This window comes from Neoarius graeffei, chromosome 18, assembly GCF_027579695.1.
Source record: "Neoarius graeffei isolate fNeoGra1 chromosome 18, fNeoGra1.pri, whole genome shotgun sequence".
Lineage (NCBI taxonomy): Eukaryota > Metazoa > Chordata > Actinopteri > Siluriformes > Ariidae > Neoarius > Neoarius graeffei.
In genome coordinates this window covers 33,644,828-33,662,965 of record NC_083586.1, presented here as the reverse complement: position 1 = coordinate 33,662,965, position 18,138 = coordinate 33,644,828, and the positions used below count along the sequence as shown (strand labels likewise).

At 44.6% G+C, this 18,138-nt stretch overlaps 1 protein-coding gene across 1 annotated transcript; it reads left to right on the top strand.

Annotated features, from left to right (window-relative positions):
• The first annotated feature begins 1,414 nt into the window (after nt 1-1,414).
• Nucleotides 1,415-6,822, top strand: pcdh8 (protocadherin 8). The gene is made up of 4 exons (XM_060899496.1): nt 1,415-3,790; nt 3,892-3,971; nt 4,082-4,212; nt 6,470-6,822. Exons 1-4 carry the CDS (start codon nt 1,415-1,417, stop codon nt 6,820-6,822), a joined length of 2,940 nt encoding a protein of 979 aa, XP_060755479.1.
• The last annotated feature ends 11,316 nt before the right edge of the window (nt 6,823-18,138 follow it).

The following is an 18,138-nucleotide window of genomic DNA, read 5'->3' as shown; positions in this document are numbered from 1 at the left end:
AAGCTTCCGCACGCCTGCTTCTCCAAGATGTAGTCTGTCTGAGAAAATCTTGTTAAGGGGCTGCGCTTCAATAATCTCAAGTGTGAGGAGCAACAGGGCGCAACTTCTTCACACTTCATGCTTTACCCGTCTGACAGATGGCACCTACCACACACACACGGCGCTAAACCTCCTCCTCTGCCAATACACGCATGTTCATTTGTCACCTATCCATTTGTTGGCCTTAAAATGTGCACAAAAGTTTTGTCCCAGCATGAGATCTAACTCATAGCTCAAAAATATTAAGGCTGAGGCTGTTTAAATGAGTCCCGTAGTACTAGATTAGTCGAGCATATTATTATTATAACATTCATCATATTCAACCAGCTCCATACTTCTAATAGTGACATACAAACAAGTGACAATTTGTTCAGTGAAATAAACAACAACAACAACAATGCTCCTCCTCCTCCTCCTCCTCCTCCTCCTCCTACTACTACTACTACTACTAATAATAATAATAACCAGTCTGCCCTTGTGTTGAATTTCGTCTCTCTCTCTCTCTCTCTCTCTCTGTCTCTCTCACACACACACACACACACACACACACACACACACACACACACACACACACACACACACACACACACACACACACACACACACACACACACAAAACTAGGCCATAGACCTCAATAGGATAAATATTATCCTTTTCTATTATAAAGACATTTTGGAGTATTTTTGATCCCCAACTAGAATAATATTCTACAGTATGTTCCATAATAATTCTAGACAGGTAGATTAAATCTAGACATCTTAAATCTTCAGCATGCATTCATTATTATACAGGCTATTTTTCCTCATAAACATGTGTAGACTGTGTAGAACTTATCTTTAATAGCGTGAGTATAATGAAATGTAGAGTAGTCGAGACTTTTTAAACAGATGTTTAGGCAAATCTGTGCGTAAAAGTCATATTGCCCTTGAGGCATGTATGGCTCGTATATAATACTGTGGCTGGAGAGTGATGATAATACTGTATTAGGGTATAAAGTAGCCTCAGTAAAGTTTGCAATCTGGTTAAAGCGAGCCAGATGATGCAAAAACAAGTGCAGCCTAATTCTGGCACTCCAATTTGCCATTCCAACATAAGGAGGCTATTTGTAAAAGAATAAAAGTTGAACATTTGTCTTCGCTCCTAAAAGTTTGGACATGACGTCGAATACCTTTTGGTGGATCAGAGCGAGCTGATTGGTCAGTAGGACAGCTCATTTGCATACAGTGCGGGTTTAAACAGAGCGCTTGCGCACACCTTGGACACATCACTTTGGAGAACGGGGAAGGAGTTTGCATGCGTGAGATCTGAAGGTGTTTAAATGGTTTATGACTAGTTTGGGGTGTTTATTTCGGCTATTTAAAATCTTAGGCAGAGATGGGGATTAAAAAGGTGCCACTAAGTTTGAGTTTAGTCGTGATCTTTGCTGCGTGGACAGCGAGAAGCACAACAACCAAGTATTACACGTATGAAGAAAACGCACCAGGAACCGTTATAGGAAATCTTTCAACTGATCTGAAGATCAACCTGTCTGAAGACCCGCACACGAGCTTTCGGTTCATGCAAGAGGGCAATGCATCACTAATACGCATGCGGAAAAGCGACGGGCTGCTCACGGTGGGAACGCGCATTGACCGGGAGAGTCTGTGCGGCTCGTTTACGCATTGCATGATCACCGCGGACGTGGTGGTTTTCTCCAAAGAAAAATTCCACCTGATCCACGTCGAGATCCACGTCAGAGACATTAACGACCACGCTCCGGTGTTTCCACGTGACGAGACCCGGCTCGAGATTTCAGAGAACGCAGCCGTGGACGCGCGCTTTCCCATCGAAGTCGCCACCGACCTGGATGTCGGAAACAATTACATCCAAAGTTATGAGCTCATCAACAGTAGCCATTTTGATATTGAGGTAGGAACTGATGAAGATGGCAAGAAGTTTGCTCAGCTCGTGCTTGCGCAAAAGCTTGACAGGGAGCTTGAAGATTCTTACGCACTCCAAGTTATCGCAAGTGATGGCGGAAGTCCACCAAAGTCCGGATCAATGACTGTGCGTGTAAAAGTTTTGGACTCTAATGACAACAGTCCGCGGTTCGAGCATGACACCATTCGAGTCGAGGTGCCCGAAGACGCACCTGTTGGTTTTCTTTTGCTCAGAGTCCAAGCATTCGACCCTGACCACGGCGAAAACGGGGACGTGCGTTATGATCTCGGAGAGGACGAATGGAGCGAGATTAAAAGCACCTTCGGTGTTGATCCCATTAGTGGGGCACTGACCTTAAAATCTTCACTCGACTTCGAAGTGAGAAAATCTTATGAGCTGCACGTAAAGGCGTATGATCTAGGCGCCGATTCGGTTCCTTCGACTTGCACGGTCAGCCTCGAAGTCATGGACGTGAACGACAACGCACCAGAAGTCACGATCAAGCCGATGGCTTCAAGGCATGGAGACATGGCGTACATCACGGAGGCGGCGGCGGTGGAAAGTTTCGTCGCGCTCGTGAGCACCATGGACAGGGACTCGGGTGCAAACGGCTACGTGCGCATCAGTCTGCACGGGCACGCGCACTTCAAACTCCAGCAGGCGTATGGAGACACACTCATGATCGTCACCACGTCTGGTTTGGACCGGGAGAAGATTCCTGAATACAACCTCACTGTTATAGCAGAAGATCTCGGCTCGCCGCCGTTTAAGACTTTCACCCAGTACACAATCAGAGTGAGTGACGTGAATGACAATGCTCCATCGTTCAGCAAACCCGTCTTCGAAATTTCAGTGATGGAAAACAAAGCACCAGGATCCTATGTGGCTTCTTTGGTAGCTCGTGATCCTGATGAAGGAGCCAACGGCAAGGTGACGTACAAGCTTCTTGAAAATGAAGTTGAAGAAGTTCCGTTGAGTTCTTTTCTCACAGTTGATCCAGCTTCTGGGACTCTTTATACAATGAGGCCTCTGGACTATGAATATGTCAAGCAGTTCGAAGTGGCCATCCAAGCCACAGACGGTGGCTCCCCACCTCTCTCAAGCACAGCTCTGGTCAAGGTCAGGGTTGTGGATGAGAATGACAACACGCCCTATTTTGTTCACCCCATCCTCATCAATGGCTCGGCAGACATACCTTTACCATGCAATGCTCCTGCTGGTTACATGGCCCTGAAACTAGAGGGCCGTGATGATGATGATGATGATGATGCAATGAACGCCAAGCTCTCCTACACCATTATGGAGGATGAGGCTTTCCTGTTTGTTATAAATGAAAATACAGGTGAGATGGCACTAAAGCGTGACCTGGGACTTGTATTTGGAGACACACTGCATGTCAGAGTGGCAGTAAGCGATCATGGCCGGACACCTCTTTTCCACACAGCCTCAATCCGTTTTGTGATTTCGGATGCTATGCCCTTAGAAGAACAAATGTTGGTGGTTCTTGAGGCAAGTCAGAAACAGAATGAGCCTAACTTTGATGCTTCCTTCATCATAATTGGGCTTCTGGTTGCTGCTTGTGCTGTATTACTGGTCGCCATTGTGGCTGTCGCGCTGTCACGCAGGAATGTCCAGAGGAATGCTGGCTCCATCAGCAAAATATCTGCGGAAAACTTCAGAAAAAGTCAACTGCCAACACACAGCATTGACTCAACAGATTCCAGCAGCCTCTCTGGAGGAAGTGTTACAGTCACTGAGCAGATTTCATCTTCAAGGGATGAATCGTCTTTCTCTTATGAAGATGAGCAAAGCAGAGATTCTGACAGTAAGGTAAGTAGTACACTCATGAATAAGATCAAGGTCCAGTTTTATTTATTCAGAGAAAAGTATGGGAAAAAATGCAAGTAATTACTGTCAATTCCTTTCCTTAGATGTTTCGACCTCTTCTTCCGAAAGATAATTTTGAGCAGGTTTCTCTTTGGCAAGGAGACAGATTCACACTTCAGAGAAGGTTTGTTGAATTTTTTTTTTACACATATACTACACATACAAATTATATCCTTTGGCACGATCATCACTGCAAGTCTGTGCATTCTGCTTATTTTGTGAATCAATTCACAGTGAAATCGAATCTGTTGATCAAACGAGCATAAAGGACAGTGGCAAAGGAGACAGCGACTCCAATGACAGTGATTCTGACAGCGGAAAAGCCAGTTTGAAAATTGCTAACATTAGCCACCAACGAGCTAGCAGTAAGTTGTGCTTTATCCTTTTATGTATTTATAGTCTAAATATGCTGGCTTTGTTTCATCACCTAATTAATTATCAAACCTTTAATTAGCTTGACTGAGTGTTGTAAAAACAGATAAAAAATCAAATTGTGTAGGACATTGAATTCACAGGATAAAATTTGAAAGTAATTTTTATGCATTAGTATAACATGAACATTTAACAGTTATTCCATGAAATCGAGTCGTACATGAACTGATAGCCGACAAGGCACGTAGCACCGAGTCGGCTGTAAGCTATGTATGATGAGATTGAGTGGAATAGCTGTTTTATTCTATCCACGTTGACTGGATTTTGAGAAACAGAGCATTTTTATTTTTTGCAAATTCAATAAATAAAAACTTTATACAAAATGTCCGACAAAATCGTTTCCGCTTAGAATGTAAACAAACCGGCGAAATGACAGTAGCAATTTGTGAAAAATGCTATAATAATAATTCTTGAAAAATAAAAAAAAATACGTTATTACCATCAAATACTTTTATATTTTGTTGTTTTTTTTATATTTTTGGGGTCTTCTTCTTTAGGTTTTTTTTTTGACGGTTGGCAAACCAACTTAAAGGTGCATTACTGCCACCGACTGGGCTGGAGTCTGGAACAGGAGCTATGGGGGGGGGGCTTTTTTTTTTAGCTATTTCTCATCTCATCTCATTATCTGTAGCCGCTTTATCCTTCTACAGGGTCGCAGGCAAGCTGGAGCCTATCCCAGCTGACTACGGGCGAAAGGCGGGGTACACCCTGGACAAGTCGCCAGGTCATCACAGGGCTGACACATAGACACAGACAACCATTCACACTCACAGTCAATTTAGAGTCACCAGTTAACCTAGCCTGCATGTCTTTGGAGGGAAACCGGAGCACCCGGAGGAAACCCACGCGGACACGGGGAGAACATGCAAACTCCGCACAGAAAGGCCCTCGTCGGCCACGGGGCTCGAACCCAGGACCTTCTTGCTGTGAGGCGACAGCGCTAACCACTACACCACCGTGCCGCCTTAGCTATTTCTGTTTCTTTTAAATACTCGACAACAATTTTATGGAATAAATTTTGTGCCAAAATGTTCATACAATACTTTTGAAATATCAAACAAAAACGACAAATCAAAATACAAAAAAACAAAAAGAAAGTCAATTTTTTAGACTGGCAAACAAATTATTCGTGTAATCGTGCAAAATATCAGTCTATTACTCTTCAGAAACCTTTTATTTTTGTTCCGTGCCTTTCTCAGTTTTGTTTGACGTAATTTATTTTGGTTGCGATTCCAGCTTTCTCGTTTGCGCTCCCTGACTTTTTGCTTGCAGTTTTGGCACAGACTTCACGTGTGGGCAGGCTGTCCAGGAACGCATTCCCATTGGCTAACTTGTGTTTGACTGACAGCTATGCTCAGCCATTCCCTACTCGGATTTTGGCGGACTGTTTGACGAGTGACCGATCCATTGACGGTAAACAAGGATGGAGTGGACTTCAGTGGCGACCATGATATTGAATTAATTCAACAAAGTGTAAATTCAATTTCATAGTCGCCACTGAAGTCCACTCGATCCTTGTTTACCGTCAATGGATCGGCCACTCGTCAAACAGTCCGCCAGAATCCGAGTAGGGAATGGCTGCAACAGCCTCCGGGGGAATGGCTGAGCATAGCTGTCAGTCAAACACAAGTTACCCAATGGGAATGCGTTCCTGGACAGCCCACCCACACGTGAAGTTTGTGCCAAAACTGCAAGCAGAAAGTCAGGGAGCGCAAACGAGAAAGCTAGAATCGCAACCAAAATAAATTACGCCAAACAAAACTGAGAAAGACGCGGAACAAAAATAAATTGTTTCTGAAGAGTAATAGACTGATATTTTGCACGATTACACAAATAATTTGTTTGCCAGTCTAAAAAAATTGACTTTTTTTTTTATTTGTCGTTTTTGTTTGATATTTCAAAAGTATTGTATGAACATTTTGGCACAAAATTGATTCCATACAATTTTGGGGTTTTGTTTTCAAGTAGAGTTTTTATTTTGGTTCAGCAACATGCTCTGCCATTTTGTTTTTCTCTATCCATGGTATATGAGCTGATAGCCTAATAGTAGAGTAGCCAATCAGAGCATGTGATTGCTCATATCCAGTGAATGTGGATATAATACTACAGTATATTAGCTAATTTTCAGCTTTCAAATATTTCAAATGTACTAAATCTGAATATAACTTGTGTATTTTAATCAAATTTCAGGTTCTGTGTACACTGGACCAGTGGATGGAGCTGGAGTATGCAGAACCAGAGAGATTCCAACACACACTAGCAGCACTCATGTGAGCAACACTGGGTACACTGTGGCATATCGGACACTGGACTATACCCGCCATCCAGCTGCTTCCAACCAAGGGCCATCTGTCAGAGACTACAGTTGTAATACAGTCGTCTGCCAAACCAAAGATTACCCACATGCCCCTGTGTTTCACAGGATGGGGACACAACCCTCCTATTCCTATCTGCATCACATACACAGACAGTTAGACAAACAAGCCGCATCTCCCAGAGAGCTGATCCCAGACATCACCACCATGCCTGTAGCATCCTTTTAAAAAAAATTAATCACATACATGAACTTCACATGATGTTACTTGTTTAAAGAACCTTAATTTGAACTTCATGAATCCATTTTTTTCAGCAGTCCTGTATTAGTCCTGTATTGTCTGCTTTATTTGTTCTCTGTTTTTTAAATACTGTAGGAAGGTCAACGCAGTAACTCAGTTAATCTGATGTAGTTTGTCATATAGGAATTGTTGGTTTTTTATTTATGTAAATAACTTATGTAAATACCTGCATGTAAAATATCTCATATTTATTGACACCTTGTATATATTTCTAGTGTAATTTTGAATAAATGAATGAAATCAATGGCCTGAATTCGCTGAGTTTTCTTTCTCCAAGGTTACTCATGCTATTGAATGAGTTGTTATTATTATAGCTATTGCATTAGGGTACATCTGCTAGTAAATTTATTACATGCATGATACAAACAGTATTAATGGTTAAAAATTAACATTTTTTAGTCTCTTGTCATGGAAAAATGAATATACAGTACTGTGCAAAAGTCTTAGGTTGCTTATTTTTTTCACACAAACTTTGTTACAGATTTCTATTTTAGGACTTCTACATAATCAAGTCAGTACAAAAACCATTTTAGAGTTCCAAATGTTCGTTTTCCAGAACAAAATTAAATGTTGCGAAAAAAAAAAGCTTGTAATGATCGGATGATACACGGACCCTGCAAGTATTTGTATCTCATTTCCTTATAAAACTGCACTAATTTGACCTGAGACTACTATAGTTTTTTTTTAAAGCAAAGGGTCGTCTCACACCAAATATTAATAATAATAATAATAATAATAATAATAATAATAATTAATTTTATTTGTAGCACCTTTCAAGGTACCCAAGGACACTTTACAGTACAGAATGTTAAAATACTAGAATGTTAAAACAATAGCAAGATGGGTAATAAAACAATAAAAAATACAGGTCAGTAATATATGTAAAAGGAAAAGAAACAAATAAAAATCAATAAGTACATGGTAAAAGGCATTGTATCATGATACAAATAAAATCAGAGAAAGAAGCAAATAAAATAAAATAAATGGGATAAAATAATAAAAATCAATAAGATATCATTGTGCAGGGAAAGCAAGGCTGAAGAGGTGAGTTTTGAGCGTGGATTTGAATGACAAAAGGGAAGTGCATTGTCTCAGTGAAAGTGGGAGGTTGTTCCAGAGTTTAGGGCCGGCAACACTAAATGCCCTGTCACCCATGGAGCGGAGGTTCGTGGAGGGGATGGACAAAAGAAGCGTGTCAGAGGAGCATAAAGTGCGAGTGGGTAGGTATGGGTTAAGGAGACTAGTGAGGTATGTGGGTGCTAGGTTGTGTTGGGCCTTGTAGACAAGCAGGAGAATTTTGAATTGGATGCGATATTGAACAGGAAGCCAGTGTAATTGATGGAGGATGGGTGCTATGTGATGCCAAGGTCTGGTGTGTGTGAGTAGTCTAGCTGCAGAGTTTTGGATGTATTGTAATCTGTTGATAGATTTAGCCGGAAGACCAATGAGCAGGGCATTGCAATAATCAAGTCTAGAGGTGATGAAAGCATGAACAAGGGTCTCTGCAGTAGTGAGGCTGAGAGAAGGGCGGAGTTTGGAGATGGTTTTAAGATGAAAAAATGCAGTTTTAGTGATATGTTTTATATGTGAGTCAAAGGAGAGAACAGACTCGATAATGACACCCAGGTTTTTTACTTCAGATGAGGTAGTGGTGAAGTAGCCAGGAATGGAAAACTGTGTAGTGTTTAACTTTTTCAGCAATGCCGGAGTGGCGATGACTATGGCTTCTGTCTTGGTATGGTTGAGTTTTAGAAAATTATGTGTCATCCAGTTGCTTATATCGTTGAGACAGGTGGACAGATGTGAAAGGGGAAGTGAGTGAGAGGGTTTAGAGTGAATGTAAATTTGTGTGTCATCAGCATAGCAGTGAAAGTGTAGGCCATGCTGGCGGAGGATGTAACCCAGGGGGAAAATGTAGATGATGAAGAGCAAGGGGCCTAGAACAGAACCTTGGGGAACACCATGGAGGAGGGGTGCACTAGGGGACCGGAAATCACCAATGGAGACAAACTGTTCTCTACCCGTGAGATAAGACCTAAACCAGGAAAGTGCAGTGCCAGTGATGCCCAGAAGAGTTTCTAGCCGTGCAAGTAGAGTGTTGTGGCAAACCGTGTCAAATGCAGCAGTCAGGTCGAGCAACAGGAGGATGCTGAAGTGTCCTGTGTCAGCAGCTATCAGTAGGTCGTTGACAACCTTCACAAGGGCCGTTTCTGTGCTATGTTTAGCCCTGAAGCCAGACTGCAGTTCCTCCCACAGGCTACACGCCATCATGTGGTCCTGGAGCTGTGAGGCCACAGTACGCTCTAGCAGCTTGGAGATGAAGGGAAGGTTTGAAATAGGGCGGTAGTTTTTAAAATCATCCACTGCAGCTCCAGATTTTTTTATTACAGGCGTGATGGCTGCAGTTTTTAAAGAATTAGGAACAATGCCTGTCTGGAGAGAAGTGTTGATAATGTTGGCAAGGAGGGGACAGAGAGTTGGCAGGCAGGCTTTGACTAGAGGGGTGGGCATGGGGTCCAGAAGGCAGGTGGTAGGCCTGGCCTTGGTGGCAAGATTGTGGACAGTTTCTTCACTAATAGCAGAGAAGAAAGACAGCAGTTGAGGGGGGGTTATGGGGAGAGATGGGCCATCATTCAAAGTGGGAGAAGAGAGAGACTGTAGCAGGTTATAGATGGTACTGATCTTGTTTCCGAAATAGTTCAGAAACTCACAGCAAAGATCTGTTGATGGTGTAAGTGGGAAGGGTTTTGAAGGTTGGAGGATTTTGTTCACAGTGAAGAAGAGAGCTCTGGGGTTGCTCTGACCTTTGCTGATGATCGCGCTGTAATAACAGGACTTAGCCTTGTTTAGGGCTTCCTTATAGGCCAGAACATGGTCTTTATAGGCTTGTAAGTGGACAGTTAGCCCAGTCTTTCTACTGAGCCGCTCAAGCCTACGGCCAGCTGCCTTCATTGCCCTCAGCTCAGGTGTAAACCACGGAGCTGAGTGAGAAAAGGAGACGGTACGTGTTTTCAAGGGGGCAAGTTTGTTGAGTGTACAGGAGAGGTTGGAGTTATAGGATGTTACAAGGTCATCAGAGGACGGACTGAGTGGTAGGACTGAAAGTCGGGATTGTAGTAGGTCAGATAACTCAGCCGTGTTGATGTTTCTGGTGTTCCGATATGTGATGGAGCGAGGGGGGCGGAGGCGGCACTGAGACACAGGGACAGCAAGATGGAAAAGAATGGCTATATGGTCAGAGATAGCGAGGTCTTTAGGGACAATGTCATGTGGGGATGTTCCACTGGAGCATACAAGATCAAGAGTGTGATCTTTTGAGTGTGTAGGGAAATGTATGTGCTGAGTAAAATCATAGCAGTTTAAAAAGTTTAAAAATTGGTGGGCAAAGTTACAATGGTAAGAGTCAACATGTATGTTAAAGTCACCCAGAACAAGAATGGAGGAATACTTGGGACATAGAGAAGAGAGCATTTCAGTAAATTCAGTTATAAAAACAGAAGATGCCTTTGGGGGTCTATATATCAGTAAAATGAGTAAAGGTAGGCTCCCAGTAAAACCTAAAGCAAGACACTCAAAAGATGTAAAAACCTGCAGGGGCACAGACACAACTTTAAAACAAGAGCGATGTATTACAGCCAGACCTCCCCCGCGCCCTGACAGGCGGGGCTTATCAAGGAAAGTATAACCTGGAGGCGCAGCTTCATTTAGCAACATATACTCATTAGGAAGTTGCCAAGTCTCTGTTAAACACATAAAGTCCAAGTCTTCATCTGTTATTAAATCGTTGATGAATGGCCCTTTGTTATTAAGGGATCGCACGTTTAAAAGAGCAAATGACGACAGTGTGGTAGAGCCATGTGTTAGAGATGGCTCAGATAATTTTGCAGTACATAAATTGTCCACATTTACAGAGCGTTCCTCAACAACACCGGTGTATTTGCGATACTGACTCCAGATAGAATCAATGTTATTGGAGTGGGAGAAACGGGAAAGCGACCTACGAGAGCCTCTATGGATGTATTTCGGCCGACAACGTAGAATGCCAAGGTGTTGGTGTATTTTAAGGGCGTCGGGGATTTTATACGAGTCCTTGCGTAGGCTGTGCAGGAATGCTGCTGAATATTTTAAGGCCATCGTTGAATGCAACAGTTCATGCGGGAATTGACAAAGCACTGGTGACAGCAGCCAGAACCCCTGGACAAGGCTCCAGAGCAGCACCACCATATGTCGCATCGGGAGGAGTGGGAGACAGAGGTAAGCAGATGTAATGACTCGTATCGCCGCGAGTTCACGGCAGGGGCATAATCTGCAGTGGTGGCCTAGAGAAATCTAGTGCGTTAGCCAACAAGAGCGGCCACCGACAAGCATAAGTAAGGGGGCTTACCCACTGAAACAGAAAGCAAGACACCTACTAAGTTGTCCCGGGCTACTGATGAGAGGGCTCGCACAGATAAGCCTACATGAATCTAGTACGTTAGCCAGGCAGAGTAACCACTGGCATGTATAAGGGACCTACTCACTAAATAGCAAGCAAGACACTTACCATGTCAGCAGAGTACCCCTGAGAGGGCTCGCACAGAAACGTGGCACAACAGGCACTCACCGACAGACCATCCCACGATGACAGTTGATCCGGAGTCAAATACAATCCACAGGTAGTCCGCAACACTCCACCCAGCAGATGATCCAAAGTCAGATACAATCTGTAGGTAATCCAAACAGTTAAGGCCACTCGTAGTAGAGTAGAATCACAGGTAGCCCTGAGGTTAGCGAAAATGTTTGCTCACCAGTGGCGTAATACACGTACAGCAATGGAGAAGGTAGGGTCCACAAGTTATAATGTTGGATTTAGGGAGACCCTTTTGGTCCAGTTGGCCAACTCAATCCACAGGTTATAGTGGGGGTAGCCTATGCCTTCCGACAGTTCACTCATGTAACCCCAGGCAGAGTTGAAACATCCGGGGGTGTGGGTCAAACAGGTAGCCTGATGCTTAGCGCACAGGTAAACAGGCCAGCAAACACGCATCCAATAAAATAATCAAACGGTCAGCGACCCAGACGTACGTTTAGTAAGAAAGTTAATTGAATTCGGATGGCTAAACTGACATGACAATAAATACTAGGCAGAATAGACGAAGATAGGCAGAGGTCAACCACAAACAGACCCGGGGAGTAGCGGCAGCCAAACGCGCCGGCGTTCACTCACAACCGGAGAAAAAAAAAAAAAATTAAATTCCGGGATGCCTGCCAGTGGTGGACAAGGGCGCAAGATTGCGATGCCGACCAGCTCATCGACCTGGTGGCACTGGAACAGTTCATCTCTCGGCTTCTGGAAGGAACAGCAGAATGGGTCCAGTGTCACCGCCTGGCGTCACTCCAGTGAGCCATTGAGTTGGCAGAGGACCATCTGGTGGCAGTTCCGATGACAGGCGGACAAGGCGAAGGTGCCTCTTCTCGTTTCTCTTCTCTCTCCTCTCTCTCTCCCTCTTGCCCCATTCCCCTACCCCCTATGTTTGGTGGATTCTGGTTGTAATCAAACCTCAATTCAGCAACGCCTGGTGCAAGGTGAGGCATTGGGGAGAGCACAAGCGGTGAAAGTGTTGTGTGTGCACGGGGATGTTCACATTTATCCCCTAGTGTCTGTCCGTGTACTATTCTGGGGCCAAATGCATAGAATAAAGGCTGCGGTTAATCCTCATTTCACTCACTCTTTGATTTTGGGGACTGATTGGCCAGGGTTTAAAAAGCTGATGGAATATTTAACACACAGTGGGTCCTGTGGGAAGATCTTGGTATGGTGTTGACTGGAGAAGCTGTCACAGAGCCGTCTATGTCAGCACCGCGTCAGAGTGAGGAGCAGCCTGCTCCTCCTCCCTCTCTTGGGGATTCCCTTGAGGATTTCCCTTTAGAGCAGTCATAAGACATGACTCTGCAGTATGTGTTTAACCAAGTGAGAGTAATTGATGGTCAAACTCTTCAGTCAAGCATGACACCGGCCTTCCCTTATTTTGCTATTATTAAAGATAGATTGTACCGAGTGATGCAGGACACTCAAACTGGGGAACGAATAACCCAATTATTAATCCCAAAGAGCCGTAGGAAACTCGTTTTCCATGCGGCTCACTTCAATCCCATTTCTGGACACTTGGGGCAAGATAAAACACTAGCCCGAATAATGGCCCGGTTCTATTGGCCAGGGATTCACGGGGATGTCCATTGGTGGTGTGTGGCATGCCATGAATGCCAATTAGTAAATCCCGCAGCCACTCCAAAAGCACCTTTGCGCCCTCTCCCTCTAATTGAGACCCTGTTTGAGCGAATTGGGATGGATCTCATCGGGCCATTAGATCGGTCAGCATGAGGATATTGCTTGATTTTTGTTCTGGTGGACTATGCAATGTGATATCTGGAAGCAGTGCTTCTCTGCAATATCTCAGCACGCAGTATTGTGGAAGCACTCTTCCATATTATCTTCCGGGTTGGGATTCCGAAAGAAATCCTGACAGACCAAGGCACTACATTTATGTCATGCACACTACGCGAGCTGTATGGATTACTGGGTATTAAGTCTATCCGCACCAGTGTCTATCACCCACAAACTTAGTGGAGCGTTTTAGCCAAACCCTCAAAAATATAATCCGGAAATTCGTAAGTGAAGATGCATGTAATTGGGGATAAATGGCTCAAGCCCCTATTATTTGCAGTACAAGAAGTCCCGCAAGCCTCCACGGGGTTTTCTCCATTTGAATTATTATATGGATGTAAGCCGTGTGGCATTTTGGATGTGCTACGAGAAAACTGAGAGGAGGGACCTTCGCCTAGCAAAAATGAAATTCAGTACATTCTTGACTTGCGCGCAAAACTCCACACCCTCATGCACTTAACCCAGGAGAATTTGTGGCAGGCACAAGAACATCAAATCTGGCTGTATGACGGGGCAAGCACCTTAGAGTTCACGCCGGGAGACAAAGTGCTCTTATTATTGCCCAAGTCGAGTTCTAAATTAATAGCCAAGTGGCAAGGGCCCTTCGAGGTCACACGGTGATTCGGGGACATCGACTATGAGGTGAGGCGAATGGATAGGGGTGGGGCATTGCAAATCTACCACCTCAACCTTTTACAATGCTGGAATGAGGGGGTCCCTGTGGCGTTGATGTTGGTAGTCCCGGAGAAGGCAGAGCTGGGGCCAGAGGTAAAAAAGATAACATCTCGAACCACTCTGGTCCCTTGTGGAGACCACCTCTCACCGGCCTGACTCACGGAGGTGGCCAAGTTGCAAAAGGAATTTTCAGATGTGTTCTTGCCCCTTCCTGATTGTACCCACCTCATAGAACACCACATCGAAACACCCCTGGGGGTGGTAGTGTGTAGACGCCCTTACTGCTTGCCTGAACACAAGAAAAAGGTGGTTTGGGATGAACTCAAGGCCATGCTCGAAATGGACATAATTGAGGAGGCCCACAGTAACTGGAGCAGCCCAGTGGTCCTGGTTCCCAAGACCGACGGGTCGGTCCGGTTCTGTGTGGATTATAGAAAGGTCAACGCGGTGTCTAAATTTGATGCATACCCAATGCCTTGCATTGATGAGTTGCTTGATCGGTTAGGGGCTGCTCACTTTTAATTGACACTGGATCTAACAAAGGGATATTGGCAGATCCCCTTGACTCCTCCATCCCGAGAGAAAACGGCCTTTTCCACACCGTTTGGATTACACCAATTTGTCACACTCCCTTTTGGGTTATTTGGGGCACCTGCTACGTTCCAGCGGCTCATGGACAGGGTCCTCCGCCCTCACGCTGCCTGCGCGGCTGCATATCTAGATGATATAATAATCTACAGCCATGATTGGCCGCGGCACTTGGAACATCTGAGGGCCGTTCTAAAGTTGCTGAGGCATGTGGGCCTCACTTGGGTTCCCATGTTCCACTTGGGTCATGGGCAGGTGCGTCCTCTAATTAACAAGACTGCAGTGATTGCGGCCTGCCCAAGACCAAAAAGGAGGTGAGACAGTTCCTGTGGCTGGCTGTTATCATAGGTTTATTCCCAATTATTTGGATGTCACCAGCCCGATAACCTTCTTCTTCTTTTGGCTGCTCCTGATTAGGGGTCGCCACAGCGGATCTTTCATCTCCATTGCTCCCTGTCTTCTGCATCCTTCTCTACCACACCTGCCACTTTCATGTCCTCTCTCATCACATCCATGTATCTCCTCTTTGGCCTTCCTCGTTTTCGTTTGCCTGGCAGCTCCATCCTCAACATTATACTTCCCACATGCTCTACATCTCTTCTCAGGATGTGCCCATACCATGTCAGTCTCATCTCTCTTAGCTTAATTCCCAAGCTCTCCATATGTGCTGTCCCTCTGATGTGCTCGTTCCTTATCCTGTCCAACCTTGTCACTCCCATCGCAAACCTTAACATCCTCAACTCCGCCACCTCCAACTTTGCCTCCTGTCTCTTCATTAAGGGTATGGTCTTCAATCCATGCATCACAGCTGGTCTCACTGTCTTATACATCTTACCTTTCACTTTTGCTGGGACTTTCCTATCACAAATGACTCCCAAAATCCTTCTCCAACTGCTCCACCCTGCCTGCACTCTCTTTCTCACCTCACTATCGCAGCCTCCATTTTCCTGTACAGTTGACCCCAGGTACTTGAATTCACCAACTTTCTTTGTCTACTCCTTGCATCTTCATTACACTCATCCTCATTCTCATTGATGCACATGTATTCTGTTTTGCTACTGCTCACCTTCATTCCTCTTCGTTCCAATGCATACCTCCATCTCTCCAAACCCAACTCAACCTCCTTTCTACTTTCACCACATATCACAATATCATCCACAAACATCATGTTCCATGGTCTCACTTCGTCCGTCAAGCTATCCATCACTATGGCAAACAAGAAAGGACTCAAAGCAGATCCTTGATGGAGTCCCACCTTCACCTTGAACCATTCAGTCATTCCAATTGCACACCTCACTGCTGTTTCACTGTTCTCATACATGTCTTGCACCACTCTAATATACTTCTCATTCACCCCACTCTTTCTCATACAATACCATAACTCATCTCTCGGCACTCTATCATATGCCTTCTCCAGGTCTACAAACACACAATGTAGCTTTCTCTGGCCTTCTCTGTACTTCTCCATTAACATTCTTAAAGCAAAAATTGCATCTGACGTGCTCTTCTTGGCATAAACCCGTACTGCTGTTCACAGATTGCTACCTCTCTTCTCAATCTCGCCTTCAATACCCTTTCCCATAGCTTTATGGTGTGGCTCATCAATTTTATTCCTCTGTAATTACTGCAGCTCTGTACATGTCCCTTATGGTGATGATACACGGGGCAACTTTTTGGGCAATGTTGCCAAGTAATGTTGCTGGGCAATTGCGTTTTGACTCTTTTCTATTGAGATTGGGCAACATTGTTTCTTTCTGAATGGTTTTGATAATCTCTGGCAACTTTTTGAGATAAGCCAATCAGAACGCGAGTATCGAGTCATGTGACCTCCGGTGAGGTTCGGATCAGAAATTTCAAACAAATACGGCGGCCGCTCAGTGTCAGTGGAGTGAAGAGATGGAGAAACTCCTCATCTGTTTTTATGCCGGTAAGTTGTTATTTTAATATTCTATATGGAGGAATTTACCTCACCAAAGCTCTAAAAAACAACAGACAGCTTGATTAAATGGTCACAGCAAAAATTAAGACATCGATTTTTTTTTAGCTAACTGTAAACTGCCGTTGCTAACTGTTGTTGCCCATTGTTAGTTGCCCTGAAAAGTTGCCCTGTGTCTCACCTAGTTGCCCGTTGCCAGCAACATTGCTCGGCAACATTGCCCAAAAAGTTGCCCCGTGTATCATCACCTTTATTCTTGTATATTGGGACTAGCACACTCTTTCTCCATTCATTTGGCATTTTCTCATTCTCTAGGATCTTATTAAACAATCTCGTTAGGAACTCCGCAGCCATCTCACCCAAACATCTCTGAGCCTCAATCGGGATACCATCTGGTCAGACTGCTTTCCCAGTCTTCATTCTTTTCATGGCTGCCCTCACCTCATCCTTACTAACCAACTCTGCTTCCTGATTTGCTGTCTCCAATGAATCTGACCTTTTCTCTCTTGGATTCTTCTCATTTAATAAATCCTCAAAGTACTCTTTCCACCTTCTTAATACACTCTCTTTGTTTGTCAGCACATTTCCATTTACATCTTTCATCACTCTTACCTGTTGTACATCCCTTGCTTCCCTGTTTCTCTGCCTAGCTAGTCTGTACAGGTCTTTTTCTCCCTCTTTGGTCTCCAGTCTTTCATACAACTCCTGGTATGCATCTGCTTTCGTCTTTGCTACCGCTCTTTTTGCCTTCTGTCTCATCTCTCTGTATAACCATCTGCTTTCCTCATCTCTCTGATCATCCCAATTTTTCTTTGCTAGCCTCTTCTCTTTTATAATTTCCTGCACCAACCTCACTAGAAAGGGGGCTCCAGATCCGGTCCAGTGGACGGAGCAGTGCCAACAGGCTTCCTCTGAGGTAAAAACTGCACTGTGTGGGGGGCCACTTTTGCACTCCTCTGACTTCTGTCTCCCCTTTATTTTGAAGACTGATGCATTGGACAGAGGGCTGGGGGCCATTTTGTCCCAGAAGGTGGAGGGTGAGGAGCACCCCGTGCTGTATATCAGCCATAAACTCTCACGTGAAAGCAAGTACAGCACCATCGAGAAAGAGTGTCTTGCCATCAAGTGGGCGGTCCTCGCTCTCCAATACTACCTGCTGGGGCGCCCTTTCACTCTCTGTTCAGACCACGCCCACCTCCAGTGGCTCCAGTGCATGAAGGATGCCAATGTGCAGATCACCCTTTGGTATCTCGCCCTCCAGCCGTTTAAGTTTGAGGTGGTCCACAGGCCGGGGGCACAGATGGTGGTGGCAGATTTCTTGTCCTGTTGGTGGGGGTGGGGTGGGGGAGTCTGCTTCAAGGCTGGACGGCTCCCCGGCCTGAGTTGGGCAGTGGGGGTATGTAGTGATGGGGATGTGGCCAAGCAAATGGAGGGCGGGGCCAGGGAAGGTAAGTGGCTAAGTCATTTCACCTGCACTCACAGAAATATTTAAGCCTAACTTTTAAGATTTATGTAATTTTATTAAATGACAAATTCCCATTCACTTTTTTTTAGATAATTTTAACACAAACCTACCAAATAAACCTTACATGATTCATATTCATTAGTGTAATAAAGATTA